Below are 26,046 nucleotides of genomic sequence, written 5' to 3'. Positions count from 1 at the left end.
TGTAACTCCTATTAGTGTTAATGGGAATTATGTGTGTAAATCCCCAAATCCCAGTGTACAAAGATGAGACTGTACCCATAAGGGTCTGAAATACACATATGAATTAAGCCTGACTGTTGGGAAACTCATAATGCTGTGGCTGTTATTATAAATTTATACTTAGTAGGACTAAGTTTCACCTGAAACAACAGAGCCTGAAGTGTTATTTGTTCCAGCAAATTATTTTGTTAGATGTGATAATCAGTTCACAGCAGGACTGCAAGAGGCTCCTCAGATTGTTGACGATTCTGGGTCCCATCCAGCTTCAAGCAGCTTCTGAAGCAGCTCCAAAAACCACAGAGGGGACTCCCAAACCCAACTCCTCAGGGAAACACGGCCAGGGCAAGGCTGACTGCTCACAGCCACTTCCCAGGACAACCCTTTCCCAGGGGCAGAGTTACCTGTTCTGCCAACTGCACCCCCATCCCAAAGTACAAACAATAGACGAGACGCAGCAGAGGTGCTGCTGTTCCCAGCTCTGTGTATTTTGCCAGGTGGATGAGATATTTTTCTTATGAGCTAAGTGCCTAAGACACAGTCTGCAGTGGAGGAGGAGCTGCAAATCGGTTCTCCTTGACTTACTGGGCCACTCTGTAGTTTATTTCAGGAATTATGTGACCTAAGGGTATGTCTTCCATTAGCATCACCTTTGAATTAGGAAGATGCCTTTCACAGGAGCTTTAGTCCCACGTTTATCATCTCAACCTCAGATCAAATTTAATCCCTGGGTATGCCTCCTCTCAAGGCTGCACATTTTCCCTGCAGGCTGGGAGAAAGGAAATCCCGTCCTGACCCTCAAGTGTCAGCAGCTGTTGGGTGAGAAGTCATAGCACTACAGGAGTGATGCCATGGCGTTGGGGGGCTCCTAGTGGGGAAACATGTCTAAAGAAGCCACGGCCATGGTTTCAGCCTGCCCTGTGTCACTTTCATCATCTTACTATATGGCTCAACATCCAAGGAGACGTGAAAGTAGAGAACAGGTGTGGAAGGCCTGAGCCAGCAGCGCACGCATGGCAAGGTGTCCATCTTACACTCCTCAGGGATGCAATGATGCTGGGTGCCAGCATGAGCCTCAGGGTCACTGTGTTTGGAGACTGCCACAACCATGGTGGGAAACACCTGCCCAACAGACCAAAACCCCTCCCACTGTCATATTTTCTCCTCCTTCCTGTCTCTTTTCATATCAGTGCCCAGACTCTTAATTCCCCCTGATTAGCCCACCTGAGAGTAGCCAAGTGTGCTCTTTAATCCTGTGCAGTCCCAAGGTTAGGCTGAAGCAGACCTGCACGTAAAACCACCTTTGATTTAAATACCACTCATAGAGACAGGGAGTTGCTTTATTTTGAACGGTTCCTTAATCTATTGAGTTTTTTGGAATAGCACAGTTAATTATTTTTAAACCCCACTATCCTACTTTAAGCCTGGGTGTGACTCCAATAAATTCACTTTTGCATCTTGTAATGGAAGAGAATTATTGTCAGTCCTCATTAAAAACACCACAAAAGCCACAGCAGCAGCACTGTGTTCCTTGTAATGATTTGTTTCACTGATAGATCAAATGGTCTGTTGACAATGGTTGACTGCAACCGACAGCCTCCTCTAATAAGATAAAGAAGTCGTACATTTTATTGATTATAAAGCAAATTGGGTTTTTGTCCCTTTAAATTTTTTATTGGCTACAAAATGGAGGACTTATGCCTTTGAAATTGCAGCTTGCCATGACATTACAATGAATTATAATCCTAACCTATTCACGCTTCCTCAAAGGCCTAACCCGTTTGCCTGCCTTGCAAGCATGTTGTAAAATTCCCTGCATTTACATACATTTTTTTTCGGGAGCTTTTTATTCAAGAACTGCAGCAGACTCGAGAAAGGGAAAGGGGCTGAATGGGCAAGAATTCTTGAGATCCTGGAATTTTAAGAGTCTTGCAATATCTCATCACAAGCTACAAGCTTGAGGTAGACATTTTCAAATAAGGTTCTTAGTTTTTCATTACACAGGAGGTGAAGCTTTTAATTCCTTCTGGCTTTGAAGATCTATGTTACTTAACATCCTGGGAATGGAGCTCATATTGCCAAAATAAATCTAACACTTTCTAGATCAATATTTAGGGTTGGGTCTTATAGAGGTCCAAGGCACATCAATGAGCTCTTTAAAGCAAACACCAAAAACAAGACCCCCAAATCTGCTCTCGGTCTCTCTCTTGCAATTCCAGATGTCTCCCTGCCTGGCCCCAAGCTGTGCAGGCACCTCCAGCTCTGCCTGTGCCTTTGCACAGAGTGGAGCAGGTTACATAGGGATCTGCAGCAACACAGTGCCCTAGTGGTACCCAAGCCCTCTGCCTGTCATCGTTCAAAGCGGGAGGCTAGTGAACACCTATGACCACCAGGGCAGAGTACCTCACAACCACCACGGTGTTAACTTGACTCTCCTAACATAATGAGAAAGGGAGAGATTTGCTTGTCCCTTCCCTGACACATCTTTGCAGATAGGAAAGCTGGACCATTTGACTGCCAGCAAAGCTGCTCAGCTGGGACAGTACCAGGGTGGGTCCTGATTTCTGGTCTCTGTTGTCTCGCTCTTCCTGCTCTTTTTCCTGCTCAGCCCTAGCAGCTGGACAATATAAATGGGGAGGAGTGAGGGGAAGAGGAAAAAAATTATTGGAAGGAGCTGTCAGAGCACAGACTTCCACCTCCTGGCTCAGTGCACTTCCAAAGGGAAACACATTCAGGCCCTTCTTGGCCGTATGATTTTTTGCTTGCAGTAGCTGAAATTTGTCAGGAAAGAAAAGAAGCCCCTACTCTGCTGATTCCCAGCTCATGGACAGGTGCCTGGCAAATGCTCCCAACAAGTGATCCAAACCTTTACAGAAGCTGCAGCATGCCCTACCCAGATCCACTGTTCCCAGCTACTTAGGTGAGAGTGGAACATTGTCACCACTGCTGTTGGCTATGGTTGCATTTCCTAGAAATGCTGGATCCAGCACACATGATGGCAGTTGCCTTCTAGCAATCACCTCTACGCTGAGAGGATGGACTATCCCCATGCTCCTCCTTTTTCAACCTTGTTATATATAAAGTGTCAGATACCACAGTACCCTGAAAAACAGCAGTCTGGACTGAGCATTTTGCCCATATGACCCTTTTCACACTCTCATCTTCAGCCTCTTTCAGTAACGAGCAAACCACACACATGCTCAGACACACAGAGTCCACAGGTGACAGGTCTGTATTGGAATCACAGCTTCCAGCTACATTAGGGTGGGCAGTTCATGAGCTGCTGTCCCCATGTGGAGATCGGCTCCCAGATCAGCATGTCTAGTCTATCAGTCTGGAAACAGGACAGCTGAAACACAGCCCTTCCAAGTAGCCACATTTCTACAAACGGTGACCATCTGATTAAACTCATTGTTTGGCATTTAAATACCTTACCCTAATTTAAAGTTAGTGTCTGGTTTTGTAACACCAGTATTAATTTCAGTGACAGTGTTTGAGCTTAGGAGACAGGTTTGAAAATTTTGGCCCAAATACACGTCTTATTACCAGGTAACAGCCTTTCACTCACAGAGACAATCAGTTAAAATAAGCTCTCAGTGCAACAGTTCATACTGTCTCTGTCCTACAGGGATTGAAAGTCCTTTGGTTTCCTGTTTGTTGATCGGATGCTTTCACCAGTGCTCAGGCCAGTCAAAGGGAGGAAAAAAAAATTAACAGAGCTTCATAGAAATATTGCATTCTTTCCTAGAGTGGAGGCAAAACAAACAGAAGTTTAAAGTAAACAGTCTCTACTAGCAGATCTTTCCCCCTTTTATTGCATGAATTACAATGCCCTTCAGCCAGCAGAAGGCAGAGAAAGCTCTGCCAGGAAAAAGAGTTATTTGAAAAAGTTTACTTTAGACTTCTGTTTGCTTTGTTGTGCACACACCCACAAAAAAAAAAAAAAAAAAAAGAAAAAGAAAAGAGAGGCTTTCTTTTTCCATTTTAGTGCTAGGTAGAAAAAGTGCATTTCTCTTTATCGATTGGTATATGGCTGGCAGAAGCAAAACCAAGTTTCCTCATGGTCATGCCTCTGTGCTCAACCATGATCTGGAAAAACACTGTAAGAGATAAAGCAGGACTCTCCTGTTCACCTAGGACATGCAGACCAGTGGAAAAAACAAATGCGAGTGTCTCTGATAGTTCCACTGATATAAACAAGCACAAAGCTACCAAAGCCAAACAGCATCATTTTATTGTAATAAAACTGTTCGATGAATCTTTTTCTTCTAAATCTCTGTCCCTTTTGTAAGGAAGACAAAAGTTGCAGCCCGTTTTCATTCACACTCCTGTAAATCTAGAGTAACTGAAAGAGAGCTGAAAAAGCTCTGTGGTTGGCTAGGACAGAAATTCTGACTAAAAAGTAAAGTGGTCTCAAAACAACAGTCATCACCTTCTGTGAAAAATGCTTCAATTTCTGATCGGTTCTAACGTTTCTGTTTGAAACAGACTCCTTGATCAGAAGTTAATAAAAGCATGTCATGTGAAATACGCAGATCACTTTATAAAACACAAAAGAAAAATAGGGTTGTGTCCTGAAGACTTTATAACAGGCAGAATAAGAAAAAGATACAAAGGAAGATAAAAAGAGATCTCTAGCAATGTATAAGCAAAGCAGGATAAAGCTGAATAACGGTTGGATTAGTGCAGCATGAGTTTGTTTTTAAAGTACATCCCTCTTCTGCACTTCCACCCTCTCCCATCTGCCCCACGGCCCTGACCTTGTTCCTCCCCATTTCAAAAGAGCCGTCCATCCTCATTTCCCTTCTGACCTGCATTCCTCACTGCTGACTGTAATGTGGCGATAAAGGCACCAGTAAACTCAGCCAGCTTGCCTAAGATCAGAAGATACGGAGGGTGATGTTAGCAAATTAACTGATTGGGATAAAACAAAAGGGGAAAAAAAAGGTTGTCAGGAAGCTGAGAACTTTTGAACCCATTTAAACAAATAAGTGGCAGAGGAGCAGGTTTGTCTTTCACAGGAACCTAGTCTGCAAGAGCCAAGCCAGAGCTTGGAAGCTACAATCAGATGCAGCCTCTGAGAGCAGCCCCTGGTAGGGGAACAGAGATGTTTAAGAAAGGGGAGTTCTTGCCTTGCAAAAGGCAGGACAGGACAGGACGCCCCCCACTGCTATTTCCACTGCTGCAGCCTGGGCTTGGCACCCTCAGGTTGCTTCAAGTCTGAAACACGTGCAGAGAGACAATGAAGCCTCTTTGTGTGCTGCCCTTTTGGTTATGCTTTCCAGGGCCCTGGGCTAGTGGAGAAAGTGTGCTGTACTTAAAATTGCAGTAAGGCTTTGAGATACACACAGACTCATTTATTTAGTAATATTAACTGACTTTCCTGCTTTTCCATCAGCACTAAGAGGGTTAATACCTTCCTCCTGGGCTGGCCTCCAGAGATTTTGCTCTCTGTGGCTCCAGATGGCTTTCAGAAATCTCCAAAGTTTTGCTGCCCTCATTAGTGACAGATGTGGGAATTCTAATTTGAAATTTAGGTTCACTAAAGTAAAGCATTGTGAAATCCCAGGAACTCGCAGAAGCACCCTTAAATGCACCAGAGGTACAGATCACAGAAAACACGCTCTCAAATAATGCTGAACAAGAGACTTTATTACTAACAACATATCTTTCCTTTTCCTCCTCCACTTTCTCTCAGGCTTCCAGTGCAGCCTTCCCTGGGATCCTCCTGCTTGGCTTCTTGCTGCTCCCCAGCAGCAGTGGCCACCCGTGGGGTCTTGCAGCTCACGGTAGTGGCCACACCAGTAACAGACCCAGCAGCACTTGCTCCTGGACTGAGTCTTGCACACTTCCCACCACCCCTGCCTCAGATGCTCACTTGCCCATATGGCTGGAGCCACACACCAATTCTATACTGCTATTAGCCCTGTTATTTCAGCACATTTATTTCAACAGGCACCTAAAGTAACGTGAACCAGAACCCATCTCAACCACTGCTTTTGTCATAACAGCAGACAGGTTTTTCATTACCTCCATGCAGCATGCTTGAGAACCACCTCAAGAGCATGCTTTAGTTACAAATTCCTTTCTTCCTGCTACAGAAAGGGGAGATCCAAAATGTGACTACACTCCTGGAAAGGGTGTTTGCTTTGGCAATCAGCCTGCAACACTCACCTGCAGAACGCAACAGGTAAAGCCTCTGAGGTCAGCCTGCATTGGCACTGTATGAGGCCAAATATGTACAGCCCTTCACCAGCAGCTCTTGCACACAGAACAGACACTGTACGACTGACACTTGTAACATCCTCCATTAGTATTGCTTGAATTTTGATCTGTGGGAGGAGGCCTAAAATAGCCATGCAACATGAGATCATTTCCGAATGGGCTTGAAGTAGAAAGTGCGTAGTAGGGAGAATCGAATTTTTTGGTCATTCAAGTAGTTAAGATAACATTGTCCACTTGGAAGGACAGCTTACTTTAAAAAACAGGTTTATATAACTATTGTACGCTATGTATAAGTACAGGGTATATTTCTGTTCATCCTTCTCAACACAGACATGTAACACATGCAGAGAAAAACATCTCTGAGATAGATGCACCCTAAGGTTGACAGATCCAGAAGGATGCTACTTATTTGTATCTTACAGCATACATATTCCATGCACAAGTCTTTCTGAAGAAAGAAGTAGTTTTAAAGGAGAAAAAACAACCAAACAAGACTGTTCAAGCCATGTGACAGTATAAACAGATCTCAGACTTACATGGTTGCATGGAAGCTGAGCAGAACCACAGGATCTTTACCATTTCCTCTCTTATTGTAAGCTTTTTTCCTGCTGTTTCTGCAGGATTATGCTGTCTGATTCACTAGCCTGTAATATTTTTAGCCTAGAAATATTGCATACAAATAATTCATTAAAAAGGTAGCATAAAGGATATAATTGGAAGCTGCTTTAAGATTCAGTTGATTATTTTTTTCCCCACTTTCATTTAGTTCCAGAAGAGACATTTTTACCTTTGCATCCCAGTTCTTTCTCTTTCTGCCTCCCAGTTGCAGCACTGAGATCCCTTACCCACTGCAAAGCCAGATGTTGCACTCCGGCCTCCTCAGCTGTGTGGTTAGACTCAGGTTGGAAGGCAACTGCAGGTGGGCTGTGGGTGCTGGGTACACTGCAGAAGGGAGGATCCCTGGATAGGTACATCCTCTTTAGTACCTGCCTGAACAGGGTGGATACATCGCTCTGCCCCATCTCTTTAGAGAGGGGCTGTATGCACCACTGCTTCTGAGAACCAGGAGTCAAACCCTGAAGCCTTTAGGAGTTATATTGTGGGCACTAAGTGCTGCCTGTAACAAAGACAAACCAAAGCTGAACATGAGAAGGTAGATTACCCTTCACTAGGACATGCACTATGATTTCAGTGAGGTTATATTTTACTTTTCTCTCTTTCCATTTGACTCACCTGCTGAGGTGTAGGAGCTGCCTCTCCCTTGGCTGGCATCTATGCTAAATGGGTTACAGCTGCTACTAATTTCATTTAGGGCTTAACCCCTTGAGGACAGAAGCCATGACTTGTGCACAAGTTTGATGAGTCCTGGCTGGGTACATGCATATGGTATTTCTGTAGCTCTATTATACAGCAAGAAACATATTTTTAGCTTAAGAAGTGTGACCCGATCTTTCATCAACAACATAAATGAGCTGATACTAACGTGGTTAAGGTGGGCATTTATAAGCATGTCAACAAGAGGGAAACCTCACATACATTAAGGAAGACAGAGACAAAATCAACACTGGCTCAGGAGTGGCAAGAAAAGCAACCTTAAGTTCACGTTAAAAAAAAAAGGAAAAGGCTCATAACATCAGTGAATGGAAAAGAGTTAAACAAACTATTGATAATGAGAAGAGAACCCAGTCCTTGGGATCATGAGTTTATGCAAATCTGTTATTACTGCAAATTGGCATCCTAAGACCCCAATCATACAACACTTGCACATATGCTTAACTTATGTACACGAGCAGTCTCATTAACGCCAAAGACTTAGTCGTGCATAAAACTGAGCAAATCCATGAGTGTTTGTAAGACTGGGATTTAAACACAAGGGATAGAAAACAAATTTACTGTATCATCAACAATTATTTCTGAAACCCATCAGAAGCTAAGGTGGTGCCAGAAGTCTGCTTAGTGTAGAAACATTCAAAGAGCAAGAGGAGTGGGATTTTGGAGATTGCTGCCTTTAACTCAATCTATTAGGCCCAATAATAGTGGGCCCAACACAGGAGGAAAACATCCCTGCCCAGATTAAAATATAACTGATTATGGGTATTGGAGATATAGTATTTCCCATCTCAATTTACAAGACAAACTGGATTGCCCCTTAAAAACACAGATTTCAAACTTAGTTATTCTAAAGAAGTGCTTATAATCAACCTGGATTTGACTAAATTATTCAGCAGTATATCACAAAGTCTTACAAAATTAATTTAAATGGTGTTAGGTTTATGTGGACTCAGAGCTGACTGCAGCATTTATATAAATAGTTACAATAAATACAAAGGCTTACATTGGAGGAAGGTGCCTACTGTGCTGCAGTGGAGACTGATGGCTAGTCTTAGAGCTAGTTTTAATTAGAATATTCAGCAATGCTTCAGAACACAGAAGAGCTCGCTTATGTTATGAAGTCTGATGAAAATATTCTATTTCCTTGGGAATCCAAAAGAGTAAATACAATAAAATTCGAGCACTTACCAGCAAGACAAGAAAAACCAAAAAGCTGTAAAACAATGTCTGTAGAAATGGAGCTTCTGCTGAATTTAAAGGGATAGCTCTCGAAAAGGAATTCTGGGAAAAGTACAACCCCGCATTGGGAAGATGTAAAAATAAGTCCTCTACAAAAAGTAACATCTTGTTATCACAAATAGAATAAATAAGAAGTAATATTTATGTTTCATTATAATTTCTGTATGCTTTTTAAGGTGTGCATGTTTCTTGTTTTGTTTTTTCGGTTTTCTCCCAGTTTGAAAAAAAGTAGTACATTCTCAGCAGTCAGTTTTACTGCTACTTTTTGTTGTGTGCAATTTTGCTGTGTAACAGTAAAGTTGATTGAATTATGGTACCTTGCATCAGTCACATCTTGCAGCTTGTTTTGAAGCAGCAGTTCCAGGGCCTGTGGTCTGTATGTGTGGCCATGTATTTGACTCCTGGTGAAGTGTTTGCAAGGAGTCTTGACTCTCCATAGTGTTTGTTTGGGAGGTTTGTCATGGAAATACAGGGTCTGAAAAAGGCGGTAGGGTCTCTGAGGTACTGCAGTCTATCTGGACAGCCTGCTCACAGCAATGGCCGTAAGAGCTGAGCTGGCAGGACACCACACAACTTGTGAAGCTTCTGTAGCACATTTGCACTTGACATTTTGATTGTGGTTAAACAGAGTATTGATGCATTGATGACCAGTTGTTTTCAAATCTGCATCCATCTTAAAGGTTTAATTTTCTATAAAAATAGCTTTGGTGAGGTAGCATCTTCACTTTCGTGAACTCATAACACAAAAATGCTGCATGTCTGAAATGTATGAGAACAAAGTAAAAAGTGTAACACAGGCTGGAGTAGGTTGTTGGCCAGGAGCCCTCCTCCCACTGGCTCTTTTCCCAAAGGAAAGTTCTAACTTTCTTCATGGGTTAAGTTTCGGCTTATTTATCTCATCTATACAGGTTTTAACGCAGGAGGTAGGACTTCTCCTGTGACTGCCATCTGGCAAGAGTGTGATTCTGAACTGGGCTTTAAGGGAACATCATGACAAAGATATAAAAAGTGGTATTATTGGTGATAAAAGTGACGCTGGAGATGGTAGCAGCCAGAGGAATCAGCCCCACAGATATTTCTTTATTCTGCCTATTGTCACCGTGTGCAATATTGTTTTATATGGCTGGTCAATAAGACGCACAGTTTGTAAATTCCTGGCTTTAGGGTACCACCATGTTCTGAGCTGAAGGACTGTGACAACTGAAGAGTGGAGGAAAGCCTGAAATAAATCTGAAAAGTGTTTATGGTGTTTTCTGCTTCATTCCAGTAGGCAAAGAGCACAGACGATCTGTTCATCAGCACAGCTCTGGCAGACTGAAGCTCCCAAAGGCTGTGATGATAATTAACTCCTAAATGTTGCGGTTTCTTTGAAACACACTTCCAATTCTTTGAGGAAATAATTATTTCAGAATAAACCAGTCTTTCTTAATCCAGACCTTACTTATTATATTCTGAAGCACACCTTGAAATGCAACACTGAACACAAATTTCTCTTTGATTGGTTTAATGGAAACAATTTCTCCCTTCAGCAAGCACTTGCTTTCAGAGAGAAACCTTCACATTTTACTTTTTATCTGTCTTGTCAATCATTGATTTTTTCTTTTTCCTGTTGGCCCCACCTGGAGATGTCATATACGTCTCGAAAGCATGTAATCTGAAAAGATGCCGAACAACATTTTTATTTTTCAAACCAGTCGACTAGTTACCAGTTGCTCTGACAACTATGTCACGCGAATTTATTTTTGGAAAAACAGTTTGTTCAGCTGATGCACAGCACTTGAGTGCAAATTTGCTTAACAAAATAATAACTAATGCCCAACTGTTATTTTTCTGATTTCGTATCATAAAGTCATAGAACAATTCAGGCTGGAAGGGACCTCAGAGGATCAGCTCATCCACCTTCCTGCTCAAAGCAGGGTCAGGTATGAGATCAGGTTGCTGCGGGCTTTAGAAACCTCCAAAGATTTTAATACAACTGCACAACCTCTCTGGGCAATCTTTTCCTACACCTGAATATACTCATGTTGAAAAGGTTTTTCCCCTTATCTTGCTGAAACCTCTATTTTTTTTCAGTTTATGTCCATTGTTTCTCCTCCTCTCTCTCCGCTGGGTTGGGGCTCATGTTAGTAAGTGTTGCGAAAAATAAACCCTTTTGATTTCTCATCAGTATTTCTGTATGCATGAAAATTACAATATCCTTTAAGTTCTAAGGCAATGAATCTAAACAAAATTTTTCTACTCCTTACATGCTGTATCAAAAGATGAAAACTCATCCTTGCATGCAAGGAAAACAGAGTTTCAATGAAGATGTGACCCAGAGACTGGAGAGCATGGTTTTCCTATAAAAGATGTGCTTTCATTAAGACCATTGTAACCTAAACAGTTTATGATATATTTTCTTTCCAAGGAACTTTTTCAATCTCACTGAGCATGCTGAAGTCATTATATAGTTACTAGAGATGCTTTGTACAGACAGACTTACTATACGTTACATTTCTGCAGGAGATTAAAGATTATGTATTAGTAGATATCCTTCTAAAAATACTCTTGTAAGTAATATGGATCTGCATCTTCCCAAACAAAGAAGAATATATACAACAGCAAAGGAAATACAGAAAACAATTCAGAGCAAATAATATAAAACCATGAGAACTTTTACCACTGTATTTATTTAAATGAAGGGAAATGTCAAAATGTGAAAGCTAAGCACTTCAGTTTATTCACATATTGTACATTCAAAGAGAAAAAAGACTAATTTTGTGGTTTCCAAAATTTCTACAAAAACATGGAATATACATAATGAAGCAAGTCACCACAGTGCATACAATTAAAGGCTTGTGTATACAAAAAAAGATGTAAAACAAACAGATTTGACCATTAAAAAAAAAAAGTTTCCTTTAATATAAATAAAACTCAGAGTAGTGCTTTATTTTAATAGACAGTACAACAGTGGGTTTTATTAACAACAACCTATTTACAGTGCCTCACTGGTAAAAATAATGGACTTCATCTGAGATCTTAGACACTTCCTGAGAAGGCAATGTGGACTGAGGGTTGCTCAGCGCTTCACATAAGCTAGGTGCTAAAAGGGTGAAATTAAAGCATAATTTTGAAATAAGCAAGATGGCAAAGATGGAACTGCTGATGCATCATGTTTGTGTCCTGATCCAGCAAAACTTGCACTTCAAGTACTCCCTTTGATTTCAGTAGATCTATGTATGCTCCTGCAGTTAAATGTAGGGTGCTTCAAAACCTGGACCCTCAGAGGAAGACAACTGCTTGACTCAAAGATGTCACGAGAAAACTGCTCTAATTACAATTTTATGTGGCATGGAGGCATATGACCTTGAATTTAAATTTGTATTCTTCCGTATGGGTAATTTCTAGCACTTCATTTTAATTTGATCCTACAAGATCTGGATTCCAAATATCTCTATCAAGTGGCAAACTTGTGAAAGCATCTCCTTCCCAGAGCCTCCAAAATCATAGTGCCAGTTTAGCAGATCTCAGTCTTTTTGTCAATTAAATAAAACAAGAACTAGATCATTTTCAAAGTATTCACAAAATAATCTTTCACTTATAAAATGGCTGTCCCAGCATTCTTGTATCAGATCTGACCTCAGCTCTTTAGATCTAAACAGTTCTCTAAAAGTTATAAAAATAAAGAATTGATTAATATACAAATATATATTTCAGTGATAAGAGAATAATATTAAACAAATTCCTTTTTTAATCTACTTTAAATTAAAATAAATGTTTTCAAAAGTCTGGGCTGAAGCAGATCTTTATCTATTGACTCTTTAATGGAACCCATTCCCTGCAGATGGCCACATACAACTTAATGTAAGAAGCTCATTACTACAAAAAGACAGTGAACATGTTTCCACTAGCAAAGCTATTCATAAAATCTGCTGTGCCAGTTGGTTTTTGGTATCTTGCTTTCAAGAAGTACAGATATTTCTAATATTAGAAGCAAACCCTAAGTAATGAAAAGTCGTGAGCTTCTTTAGAAATTTACTTTTTTCCCTGTTAATATTTGGTTTGCAATAATCCAGTGTGGTTTGTATACTGTTTGTATACAGCATAATATAAACGCTCTGAATGAATGCACACATATGTACAAACCAGGCAGTGATTGAGTTAAAAGACATGGCTGCTCACTGGGTCATTTCATACTTTCACAATACCACATTTTTCTGTAATATCCATGACAACATCATCTAGGTTGTTCCCTTCTTCCACTGATATGCTCATGCATGTTTTCCTTCCATTTATCGCAAGCAGCCGAAACAGCAAGGAACATTTTTGAACAATCTGTAATACTCTTCCTGAATCTGAAACAAAAATATTGAAATAAAATATTAATTAGATTTATTGATAGGTCTATAAGTTTTAAACTCATTTTGTATTATTCCTGTCACTAGATGTTTTAAGGTGAGGCTGCTTTTGACTTTAGGACAGAATACTGAAGAATGTACCAAATCAGGTCCTGAAGAATATCCCATGCTGCCAGCTGGAAAGACTGGAAGTGAGCTTAGTTGTACACATTGCTTTATTTCATCAGGTTAATGGCACTACAACTAGTTTTAAAATTTAAAAAACCCCATTTTTCCGTGTTTCATACATTGGTTTAAAACACAGCAGGAAATATGTGAGAAGGTAAAAATTGGTTAGAGATTCTGTCTCCACTGAAGGCAACAGCAAAATTTTCCCTCTTCCCTTCTCTCCGCCATCAATGGCACAAGAATTTCCTCCCTTGCCCTGTTGAAACATTTGCACCACAACTCCACTCCAGGGCTGGGCACCTGCCTGTGTAGGTACATGAGACTGCCCAAGTCAGAATCCCAAAAGGAATGGGGCACTTACCTTCCTAGACAACACGCAAAGAAATATGAAGATGAACATCCCCTGGAACGCGTTGAAGATTGTAAAAAGATATGCAGTAACCACAGATCCCTGGATGACATGGAGGACCCCAAAGATCCAGGTTGCCCCAAGGAGGAACAGGAGAGCAAGAGCACCTCGGGCACAGGATCTAGAGGGAAGGAAACATTGTAAACGGCATGTGGACATGTACTATTTTCCTTCCTTCACTGTCCTGGGTGATGAATGCTGCCCAGACAATTTTTGCACAGCTGCAAGGGCCTGGGAAGCGCAAATGCATGGGCTGCTCTTTAGGGTGTGCTGTAGCACTGTGTCATGAATTGGCTCACATAATCACTGCAGAAGAGCAAAGGAGTAAAACTGGAGGGCCTGAAAACACTGGCTTCTTTAATCTTCAGATATGTTTTCTCTGGTGTACTGCAGCACCATATGATTTGATTTAAATCTACTGTTAGTGTAATTCCCCAAGGAAAAACATATGTCTGTTATGAAGCATTCCCCCACTTTGCCTCCTCCCCCTTATCTTCCTCAAAAAAAAAAATAACCCAGAAAAATGTACAGTATGCTCTTAGGTCAGTACATGTGCATGACATCAAAGGGTTCCCAGGCTGCCTCTCAGGTTCTCTGCAGAAGACAGTGCCAGTTGTAAAACTAGACTACCTTTCTTTCTTTCATTCTTTCTCTTAAAAAAAAAAAAAAACAACTTGTTTTTAGAACACAAATACTCTCAAATAGTTCCTGGGTTGGCATATAGATGCTTTAAAATTATAGAAACTGATTAGCTACGATTTTTTGTTTTCCAAGATGCTGTAGAGTCCTGCTCACAGGCTTAAGCAAATTACAGCGTGTTGTCTTGAAAATGAAGCCACTGATTACTTCCTTATTCATTTTCAGCCCAGTTGTTGCAGGACTTCCTTTGAGCAACAGACATTTTTAGCATTATTCCTCTGAAAATGAATAATTTTCAATTTCATTAAAACTAGCTCACCACATGAAGCTATGAAGGGTGAGGAATAAGAGAAAGTAATCAATCAAACAATTGCTAAATCCTAACTATAAATCTAGTGCAACGCATTGAAACTGCAGGAGTGTTCCTAAGCAACACAAACAGTAAGTTGTTTTCAATGTTCCCTGTAGTACACTTCAGCTTTTCCTGCACAAACGGTTTTCAAGGTCCCTATAAATCAGTTTTAAAGAGAGTGAGTTGATGGAAGAATCATAGCAGCATGCAAAGTAAAAATCCTGGAGAGAATCTCCCCACCCCCCCAATGCTCCAGGAGCACAATGTCCTACTGTAGACTTTTTACAAGTAACATGAATGGCTTGATTATCTTATCACCAAATTCCTTGTTACTTCATGGCAAATATTTTGGTTCCAATTCAGGCATAAGTTTTGAAATCTGGTTTAGCTTGCACTGAGGCTGTGGAAAGTACTTAAGAAAATAGGACAATGACTGCTTTAACCTTGCCATCAGCCTTTACCCTCTGGTTGATACAGGCCACTGGAATTTGTCATACACCTCCCACACAACCCCAGTGGCACTGTACAAGGTATTGTTCAATGGGAATAAAGATAGCAAATCTACCTCCAAATCTACATGAGGGGATAACATGGGGAAAAAAAAAAGAGTTTATTTTTCTACAAATCTTCAAAAAATTAAACTGTTCTTTTTGAATACTCCCTTTCATCTCTCGCTGTATTTAAACTTACAGAATCTGTAGATTTTGAATTAAATGGCAAACTTACCTTATATTTTCATAACAACTAACTTCTGGCTTTAACATTGCAGTGTGTCGAAATACTTTATAAATAATCACTCCAAAAGCCAACAAATTGACCTGGGGGGAGTGAAGAAAGGCACTTTTAGTTCAAACCAGGATGCTTCTGAATTTCTGTAACTGTTACACATTTAAATAAAACAAGTCAGGTAATGTTTCTGTGTATATGAAACCTACAGAATTCAGTGCCAGGAGGAGAAAAAAACCTACCCTTTTCTGATCTGCTTCTATTAAAAAAATACAAGCCCTGTAATAAACATCAATCACACAGGGCTGTAACTCTACCTTATCTCAACAGTATCACTACCGAAAGTCTGCAAATGTTTATTGATTTTATTGGTAAATCGTTTCGATTTCCAGCTAAGACTTTTTTTTCTCTAAGTAGGGTTGTTAAAGAAAAGGGAAAGGGAAAGGGAAAGGGAAAAGGAAAGGGAAAGGGAAAGGGAAAGGAAAAGGGAAAGGGAAAGAAAAGGGAAAGGAAAAGGGACAGGGAAAGGGAAAGGACTCCTCATCCCCATGGATTTTTTTAATTGTACTATATCACGTGGATCTTGACAAAATGTGTGTCTTTTGTTGCTGAATAACATTAATACCATCATATGTTCTAAGATCTTTGGGGTATGAAAACTTCAAAATAGCATATAAAAAGTTCGAGGTTTACACAAAGAATTTTTAAGAAACTAACTTTGGTTGAAAGGCTCCATGCTGGCTATTACCTCTTATATTTTGTGTTTGTTTCATAGGTGAATAGTTTCAGTGTGTTTTTCTCCTGACTTCGTTATAATGGCATTGCTTTGAGTTTGAAACAGAAAAAAGCAACTATGAGAAGCACTTTTGCAAATGATGCTCAATTGGGGTTCTGAACCTCTGTTTGCTCAGCTAGGCTTCACTGATCTTTCATTTAAATTTATACAGCATTCCTTTAACAATGTGGATGGGTTTGCTTTCTTGCGTTTAAAAAAAATTCTTATCTTGATTTGCAACATTTAACATCAGAATCTGTTAAAAATGTTAGTAAATGGACAAAATTTTAGCTGGATGTCATCCAGATACTATTTGTAGATCTTCAGCTGTAATCTCTTCGTTGGCTCTTGTGGGCTTCCAGCTGTAGACTGAAAAGAATTAATGTCTTCCCCAACTTGTTTCTCCAGAACGACTGCGTGGTTTTCCTCCCTCCTTCTTTTTCTTTAAAAAAAAATTATCCGAAATGAAAACAAAAGGCTGCTGTAGGAACACAGCATCACTTTAAAAAGAATCACTTGCATTTGTTAACACTTGTTATGTATGTCCTTAGAACATTTTTGTTATGTCTAGGGGGGGGAGTATCTGATATTAAATGCAGGCTTGGCTTTAATTAGCTGCATGCTCATACTTTAATACAGCATGATGTATTTACAATTTGATAAGACAGGAGATAGAGCTGATTAGCAGTTTAGGGAATTAATCCTTCACTGAATACCTTGTAGTTGTGCTGTTCGTGAGAGCTATTCTGAAGCTCCTTATATTTAAAATTGTAATCTATAATATCTCCTAAACCAGCAATTTTTCAAAGTTAATTATAAGTCAGTCAGCAGTTGTGGGTAATTATATGCAGACTTACTTTTTATCTTATATTTGTTGAATAATATCTCAAATAACTTGGTGCGCACACTCTAATCTGCATAACCCACCTAATGTATTTATTAATCTGAAAAAGGTAGGGTGAAAAGTGATCAAAGTTCCATGATCATGGAGAACACACACAGCCACTTCTTCAGAAACCGCTATCAATATTGCAGCAGAAACCACATGACCAACCTTCCTCTCTGCTGACCTGTCACCAAGAGCCCTAATGTCAATGAGAGCCTTCCTATTGCCATTAATATGTTCTGTAAGAAGCTCTGGAGCCAAACCCCCTTATCCTTTGGCCATAGAAACCAGCTGCAGACCGGGAGAGGTTTTGCTGAGCAAGGATGGGGCTGATGTGCAGCCTTGTGGCAGCAGACTTCATTTCTCTCTGTCCCAGTGGGGCTCCTTTACACAAATACTATTTACAATGTCTGTTGCACAGGATAATAGGATTTGGCCCTCTGCATTAAAGTAATACCCATTAAGTATGATCTTTTCATTCATCAATCCATTCCAATGGGAATAATCTGTACGTATCAGGGGAACAGGAGAGGTTAACACCGGCTTCTCAGAGTCAGCTGCCAGAACACAATTATTGTACAATACATCTCAGGTAGCCTCGCAAGAGGTAGTGTTACAGGGTAATGAGGGGGAGCTTAACTTCTGAAATACCCAGTAATTTCCAAGATTTATTAAAGTCTTAAGTTGTTTTTTGCCCCATTTTGAAACACTTCATTAATAAAAAATATCTATGGCAAAGTGTACAGACTGCCTTTACACAGTGTTCAGTATCTCAAAACAGTAGCTTTTGCACAACATAGTTTTTTGTTTTTTTTTTTTCCTTTGTTCCTTCCTTAGTTAGAGGCCTCTGGAACTGTATTTTGTCCTTTGAGGGACAAAATAGGCAACAACAAAGTAGTTGTAACTGTCTCATGACACAGAAATGCAACAAAACTTAAGGGAAAACAATAACATGGACTCATGGGTAAATCCAGGAGAAATCACTAGTTAATGTCAATAATGTGTCATGTGTGACCTTTAGAGAAAACTGGTAATGTAACAGGTATCCTGAACTTTATATATTGTACTTCAAACTGATACTCTGTATATTCTTTGCTATGAGCATACCAGTAGCCTCAGCTATTTCTAGGAAATGTAAAACAAAAAGTTCACATTGGGCAGTTGGACTGAGTAGGAATACTGAGAAGATGGACTCAGTAAGGACTGATATCCCCAAAGAGCCATACATATTTCAACAAATGGGATGGGAAGTCAAATCACCCAAAATACCCAGTCAAAGATACAACCATTTAACACATTTGAATTTGTATCCAAACCCAAACTTCTAAGGAGCATAAATGTAGGTAGTAGGCTGTAAAAGTCATCCAGAACATAGACAGGCAAAGGAATTCTGGACCCCCAAATCTTCCAGCTGAGATAAACTTGAGAGACATCCGCATGAGACACTGAAACATCTAAAAATGCTTCAGCTGCTACTTATAGCCAAATATTCTGTTTTTTACTTATACTTCAGTTGTAAACGCATGTTTTCATTTTTGTAATTAAAGCACAATCTTCAGATCTTGTTGAATAAACCTCTGATGACATTATAATTAATGCTGCCTTAAGGTGACAGGCAAGGTGAATGAGAATGAAATGGCAAACATAAGGCACGGTGTCTCTGGAGAGGCAGCACGCTGGAGCAGAGCAAGATGTGCAGGCAGCTGTGACAACACACTCAGACCAGGCTTTGCACAGGCCTGGGAAGGACCAGCCTGGGGACAGCTGCTGCCACTCGCCGGCTTTGGGGAGAAGTTACCTGTATAATGAGCAGAGCTACTCCGCGGCTTTGGGCAAACCCAAAGCGTGAAATGCGGTGGCATGGCCACAGTTCTGTCAAGTGAATAACGACATACAGTGTGACACGGTAAGTTCATGTGCCTTTGTTTTCAGTGTTATTACACGGCTGAGCAGTCAGAGAAACTGCTGCATGTCCTGAGAGGGGCTTCTCGGCAAGTCTAATAGGCTAAAGGGAAATTGCACTGATTCCAAGCCCAGACCTGAAGTTTTTTTTGTACTTAACAAACTGCTCCAAACTGCTATTGGGCAAACAGGACACTCAGTGCTTGCTATTTCACAACAGAAACCTCTGACTTTCCCCCTGTAACCCCAATTCTGTGACATGCTGAGCATCCTCAGCCCCACTCCCCAAGTGCAAATCAGCTTTCACTCAGGATGCTCAGGTGAACTACAGGATTAGGAAGCTTTTTTTTAAGTGGTTAATCAAAGACAAGAGCTGCTATAGGAACAGCCTCTGCTCATAGCATCTTCAGGAAATCATTTCTCAAAGATATTTGTAGAAGTATTTTTAACTTTCTTAAATTCTATAAATGTTGTGTTATATTTATGAGGAAATGGTAGGAAGCTTAAAATACGTTTACGTGAAACAGCCATTAAATAAGGGGAGTTATAAGGATCCCATGAAATCAGGGTCTTGTAGATATGGGCAGCTACATTTGTGTATCTGTATGACCCAGGATAATCTCCAAGGAGTCACAAATCTGGATGAGCTAGGACTGATTGTACACCTGCGAGTTTAAAGGGAGGATGGTAAATGTTTGGTACATCTCTCTTGGGAGATCACCTGAGTGAAGGGTCATGAGGATTTAGGACTTTGGAGTGACTTCTGGCTCCACTAAACCAACAGCAGAACTCTGTTAAATGCCATGTTCACAACTGTGACATTGGTGAGTAAGGTAAAGCAGGCACACAAGGAATTGTTCAGAACCATTTGGAGTGGTACACGTCCTCGGATCAGATCTGACCCACAGCCACAGCATTGGTCAGGAAAATTTCCTCTTGCAAAGAAATTCACAGGCGAGAAAGACCAATTGAAAATTCAAAGAAATTTCCTGGTGCTTTCCTAATCATCTTGTCAACAATAAGGAGGTTTTGCCAAAGGAATTAGCCTGGGGAGTTCTGTTCAATCAATCACATGTATTTTAGGATAGGATGGGAGAAGTTCTATGTGGTGTTAACCTATCCACACCTAGAGCTAGGATGGCTCTGTAAATCTGTTTGCAGATGTTTCCCTCCCTCTGTCTCATTGCTACCATGGCTAACTGAATGGAGTTCTGCACAGGCTTCTGTAAAGAAGGAAAACTGCTCAACAGTGGGCTTGGGTAGTGCAAGATACTGCTGCTTTGGCTTCTACTAGCAGTTCTGGACCATCGCAGCAGAATTTTACCCATCCACAATTTGTAGAAAAAAATAATAGAGTTGTATACATATCAAGACATAATATTTTTTTGGTTTCTTTTTTCTAAAATGAGGATCCAGAAGAACACAGAAAAACAATCTCATCTATTATCTAAACAAATTACAAACATCCCTGTTGATTACTAACTGTATTTTGCAAGCTAAATAATAATATAAAAATGAGCACATAGGTCCTAAAATGCTAAATGTTCCAAGCTGTTGAAGTTCTGCTAATAGCACATTGCTTAGCAACTGCTGTATTTAAAATAGGTCCTTAATTCCACTTTTAAATGTACGTATTTTACATACTGGAAGACTAACATAATGTTCTATCCTCAAGTAAATATGATGTTAGTGCTTTGCACTGCATGAAACACTCTGTGTAGGTACAGAATGATAGTTATTTTTAGTTGAGCACTGAATGGTATGAAATACACTAAATTTAATAAAGCGTGCAAAACATCTGCCTGCAAATAAAAATATTTGCACTTGTGTTGAAGAGTTGTAGTTTCTTTCATAATTAATTACAATTACATTATAAGATTCTGCGTGAAGTGATAACTCATCATTTTGCCCCATCAAGGTAGCTGACAGCTGCCAAATTTGGCAACTAAGAAATCTTCTTTTCCTTCCTCCTCCCCACCATTTTTCTAAGCGACACAAAAGAGCACTTGAAAGCTCAGAGGGAAATGGTCCATCTTACATGGTGGTGGCTCAGGTAGCACCTGGATATTTGGTAAAATGAAACAGATTGGGACGAGAAGCATTCAAGAAAATGTTGTCCAACTTTTTTGTTTGTTGAAAAACATCAGCTCATTAGCACTAGAAGACATTTACTGTTTAAGACTCTACTTTCACCAGGCAAGGCTTCCTGACCAGGATAGCTTTCCTGATTAAAACCAGAAAGGACACTCCTGAACAATGAAAATCCCTGTGGACAGGGCATTTATTCAGGATGTTGAAGACAAAGGCACAATTTTCTGCTGTACTTAATATTCAGACTAGGCTATGACCCTTAGTTTCTGCAGCCTCCCTACCAAATATTCACTGCTATTGCTCTGTCAGCCCTGCTGGATCTATTCCATGCCATATAAATAATTAAATATTCACTGGAGGGAGCAGGGAGACCTGGATCTCCCTCATCCCCCTGTTCCCCATCCAAGACAATCTGAAGACAGTTCTTTTTTTAACAGTGGAGTAATTGCTTAACGTGAGGCTGAGTTTTCGAAACTATTTCCTATACACATGTATTTATAGAATGAAAAAGGAATTAGTAATTTCATCTATGATATCTTTGTGTAAAAGATACACTGCAGCCTTTCAAAAGTTATTAAAACACTTTAAATACCAGCCTTTAAAGGCTCTCTAGTGTCACAAAGAAGAGAAGGTATAAGAAAGAGGCAGCTAATTCTAAAGATTCAGACACACGAGTTCTGATTCAGTCTGAGGACTTTACATTCAAACTTCAAAAATGAACCCCCCAAATCATTCCCTTTTCCTTTCTTAGTCTCTGTCTCAATAATTGATGAAACCATCTATATGCTGATGTCAGATCTCACAAGAAAAGAATGAGAAAATTTCTCCTGCTGCTCTCTTAGGCATATACTTGAATTTTTTACATATATCATATTGAATTTGGCTTTTTCAAAGAATGTCTGAAGTTCAGAGCAGCTGTATCTGTATCAGTCTTTACAATGACCCTCATTATGAGTGTTTGAATTAATGAGCTTGTGATGGTCTGAATTCTGCCACAGAGAGCAATACATTTCTGTCTCTCTGGCTGGATGTCTAATGGCTGGGTAAAATGACAACATTCAGTGGGTCATCGTTATTTCAGTCAGAGGAGAACGGAACTAAGCTATTAACAATACAACAGTTTAAGCTTCAAAATGAAAATGTATGCCATATTAATTGCATAAAATTGGACACAAGCTGGCAGTCAAACAGTCTGGGTTTGTCTCCTGACTGATTTATCTCATGATTGTGTCCCCAGTGAATATACCTTCTCGAATGCTTTAGGTATACAACAGCAGTCTTATCTGGGAGTAGAAAATGTAACAAAAACATTAGGAAAAGCCCTTTAGGCTCTATTTTGGGGAAATACTTTCAATAATACAGTAACAGAATTTTATGATTCTAAGATTTTATTATTTTAACTTGTTTTAAGGGGTAAAATATAGCTAAATGAGTTTATTTCAAACCCCGTCTCAGGAAATACATAATTTTCACATAGGGTTGCTCTTTATGTATGGATACTTCAAAGTTGATTTTTTACATACCTCAAGCTGAAGATTTGGACTCAATTAAATGTTTCCTCTATATTTTTAGAACACTTACACCAAGCTGCAAATGAATAAATAAATGGACAGGGTTTCTCTATTTCTCATCAGCATAAACAGTTTCCCAGCCCTCTGGATGCAATGTTGTTTCTTATTGGATTGCAAATCTAAACACATACTAACCTAGACATTTTTATTCCACCTCAGTTCTGCAGCCAAGGTCAGGAGGGATGAACCAATAGAGCTGTACCTGACCCCAGCCATAAATGCTAGCCCAGCTACATCTGGTGATGGGAATGGGGTCTGTCTTGGTTGCTATGTAATTAATTACGAGGTTTACTCATCTTTTTTTCCAAGAAGCTTTTGAGAAGGCATATTTACTTGGGAGTTGTTAATGACATAAATCAGGTGGTTTAATGAACTGATTACAACTGCATCAAAGACTTCAGACTACATGTTACACCTGTTCTATGCTTTCTTCGCACAAATGCAAAACTGTCTTAGGCTGCTTCTGGACCATTATATAGGAGCCCTGCAGAATTATTCTTACCTGGCACAGAGGAGCAAAATAGTTGTATATTACCTTTTAGCATAACCAGCTTCAGTGAATGGATGAGCTACCAGGAGGGAGGCAGCATGAGAAGCATGACTGAGATGCTGGGTCTGACAACAGGCTATATTTGCCACTTTGGAGGAATGAATAGCAGGCAGAAAGCTGTCTGTGCCTTCCACAGTTTGCCAAATCCTCTAAAGGATTTGGACCTTTGCTTTTACAAATATTCACCATTCTGCTGCAGATGTGGTCACAAAATCCTATGCTGTGGCATATGCAGTTCTTTCAATGACCCAATGAAATTTCCAAGCAGAGTATTCACATGCAATTACTACTGGAAATTTAAATTTGCTTCTCTAAAGGCCTGCAAGTGATTAGTCAAAGGGTCAGTAGAATAGTGGAAGGAAATGTGATTTTAGTGAGAAAATATGTAGTGTGGATGTAGTCATTATGGAATTACTAAATCCAAAAGATATCATCAGTCTCTGTTTACTATCTAAAGCAAACCCACAGTGTCCTTTCAATGAACAATTTAGGGTAAGCATATGTGTTTATAGTAATTGAGCTTATAGCAAACCAATGTAAAGAGTCACAAGAACATCTAAAACAAATATATATATATATAAATCTGATTCAGATAGATGTGTGGCTTTCTTGATAAAAAAAATCCACTGAAGCTTAATATACATGGATCTATTAACATGGTGGGCACAATTTATCTTGCTAGAAAATAAGGATGCCCAGGACATTGACCTGCAAGGAGCTGTGGGACGTCTCAGGAAATCTGCAGAGCCAGCTGGCACCTGCGGGTGCTCTTCCCCCTCCCCTGGGCATCCACCTGTACTCCCTCACCTGCTGTTTCTGCGTGCTTCACTCTGGATGACAGAGAACACACGTGACTTTTCAAGTCTAATGTCCTTTCAGTGGATCTGATGGAGAAAGTCTTTCTTCTAACACTACTAGCTAAGTGTCTGGTGTGTGTTTTTTGTTGTTGTTGTTGGGGTTTTTTTTAAACAAACAACTTTTATATGGAACATCCTTCAAGGATCCTTGAGCCTTATGTGATGAGTTTGTTCCTATGCAACAACATAAGAGCAAATAATTTCAATTTTTGAGACTAATGGCCACAGCCTCTTTTTCCAAGTATTTCCAGGGGCTTCAGAACAGAGACTTTTGTGACAGAGGGCAGTAAGGAAAAACATTAATTTCACATGAAAGCTCTGGTCTTGCTGAGAAAATGCATCCATTGGGTATGGCAGTATGGAAGCTGTGGCTTGGAGATTAAAGCGGGTCCTGTCCACTGAACAGGGCAAGTGCTATTCCGACTCAGTGATTATTTAGCACAGCGGGTATTGTTGTTGCTGAACAACATTGTGGTTTGAACTAATCTGTTTCCACCAAAGCTGCAGACTCAGTCTTTAACGCCACTATGTAATTAATTATCTCCACTTTATCCACAATGGCATAAGAAATGCAATGGAGACACCCTTAACTGAAGCCACAGAGGAGCTAATGAAAAGGGGACTATTATTCTTTCATAAAGAATAATAAAGCCATTGCTAGTCCTTGTAGGAAATTTATTTCCACTAAAAAGGCAGACTGAGGAACAAGATTAGATATAAAAAATGTTTAAAACAGCTATTTTCTGAAAAAATGTACACTAAATGGTACAGAGTATGCTCTTCTCATCTATCTAAGAAACATAACTGGGCATTTATCACAAATAACCCTTTGGCGAAAAAAAAGAAAAAGAAAAAAAATCACACAAGAAACCCAAACCCACATACACAGGGTTTTCCAAAGCATAAATATTCACTTATAAATGTAAGATGGTGATACAGTTTGTTTTGATGGAGATCAGAGGTAAAAAAAAAAAAAATCTATAGTACTCCTTGGAATATCAAGAAATATCAAGAATAACGAACATCATCCACTTCACTGAAGAACAGGAATAATAATGTGAAGAAGCCTGAAGAGGTAGTATACCTGATTACACCAGTGTGGTGTGATTGACTTCAAAGGGTGTTGTGCTTTTTCGAGCAATGGGCTATCAGATCACGCTTGATATTGAAGTTGGGGAAAACGTATAACTTTAAACTCTTCGAATATTTGCTTTTCTACAAGAAAGATGTGCAGTTTGAATTGCCTAGATTAGAGTTTTAAGTACATGGAATTTGTGAGTATATGAGAAAATACCAGAGCAATGGATTTGCCAGGAAATTTTTCTGCATTGATTGCAGCAGTAACACTAATCCTGAATCAACCTAAATGCACATAAGTGAATAAGTATTAGAGCTGTCCGATAAGATATGATGAATGCACTATTCCATTAATTTTACCTTTTTTGTTGAATAAATTATTTGACAAATAATGGTAAAATTCATCAAATAAATTATCTGATGAATATATTTTTAAGTAATTGACTAGCTCTAATGAATATGCAGGCAGTACCTTAATGAAAACCATTACTCTACTGTTAGCCTGCTTTCATCACTCATATGTCACTTTTTTGTATTCTGCAAGTGCAATCTGTGTATTTTATTCATTTACCCATTCATTTATACATGGGAAGTTCAAAACAGTATGGTTAATCAATCACTGCAATTCTTAGAATATTTTTGCTTTACATTTGATTATTCATTACATTTACTATATGCAGGAATGCTTAATAAAAATAACTTTGGTTCTTGGGAGAGGTATCCTCAGAAAAGCCTTCTTGGCTTGTATGTTCCAAATCAAGTTTACACGAATGCTCTGAAAATTGCAGGGTCCATTTATAAGACATTTTTGTAGTGCAAACACTACAATTACCAATTATTTGGAAAAATCAGAGCTTGGCAGACACCTTCAAGG

General features: G+C 39.6%; 1 protein-coding gene across 2 annotated transcripts in view; it reads right to left on the bottom strand.

The window, feature by feature from the left end:
* Positions 1-11,482: 11,482 nt before the first annotated feature.
* Positions 11,483-26,046, bottom strand: part of ADGRL4 (adhesion G protein-coupled receptor L4) — a 74,779-nt gene continuing 60,215 nt past the window's right edge. For both annotated transcript variants that reach the window (XM_005507904.3, XM_005507905.3), the window contains 3 exons: positions 15,464-15,555; positions 13,699-13,867; positions 11,483-13,166 (listed from right to left, as the gene is read on the bottom strand). In XM_005507904.3, the coding sequence (XP_005507961.2) occupies positions 13,104-13,166; positions 13,699-13,867; positions 15,464-15,555 (324 nt within the window). In that variant the 3' untranslated portion in view covers positions 11,483-13,103. The remainder of the gene's footprint in view (positions 13,167-13,698; positions 13,868-15,463; positions 15,556-26,046) is intronic.

The sequence above is a fragment of the Columba livia genome, chromosome 8, assembly GCF_036013475.1.
Source record: "Columba livia isolate bColLiv1 breed racing homer chromosome 8, bColLiv1.pat.W.v2, whole genome shotgun sequence".
Taxonomy (NCBI): domain Eukaryota; kingdom Metazoa; phylum Chordata; class Aves; order Columbiformes; family Columbidae; genus Columba; species Columba livia.
The sequence above is the reverse complement of the archived record's forward strand: the minus strand, read 5'-3'. Positions and strand labels throughout refer to the sequence as shown.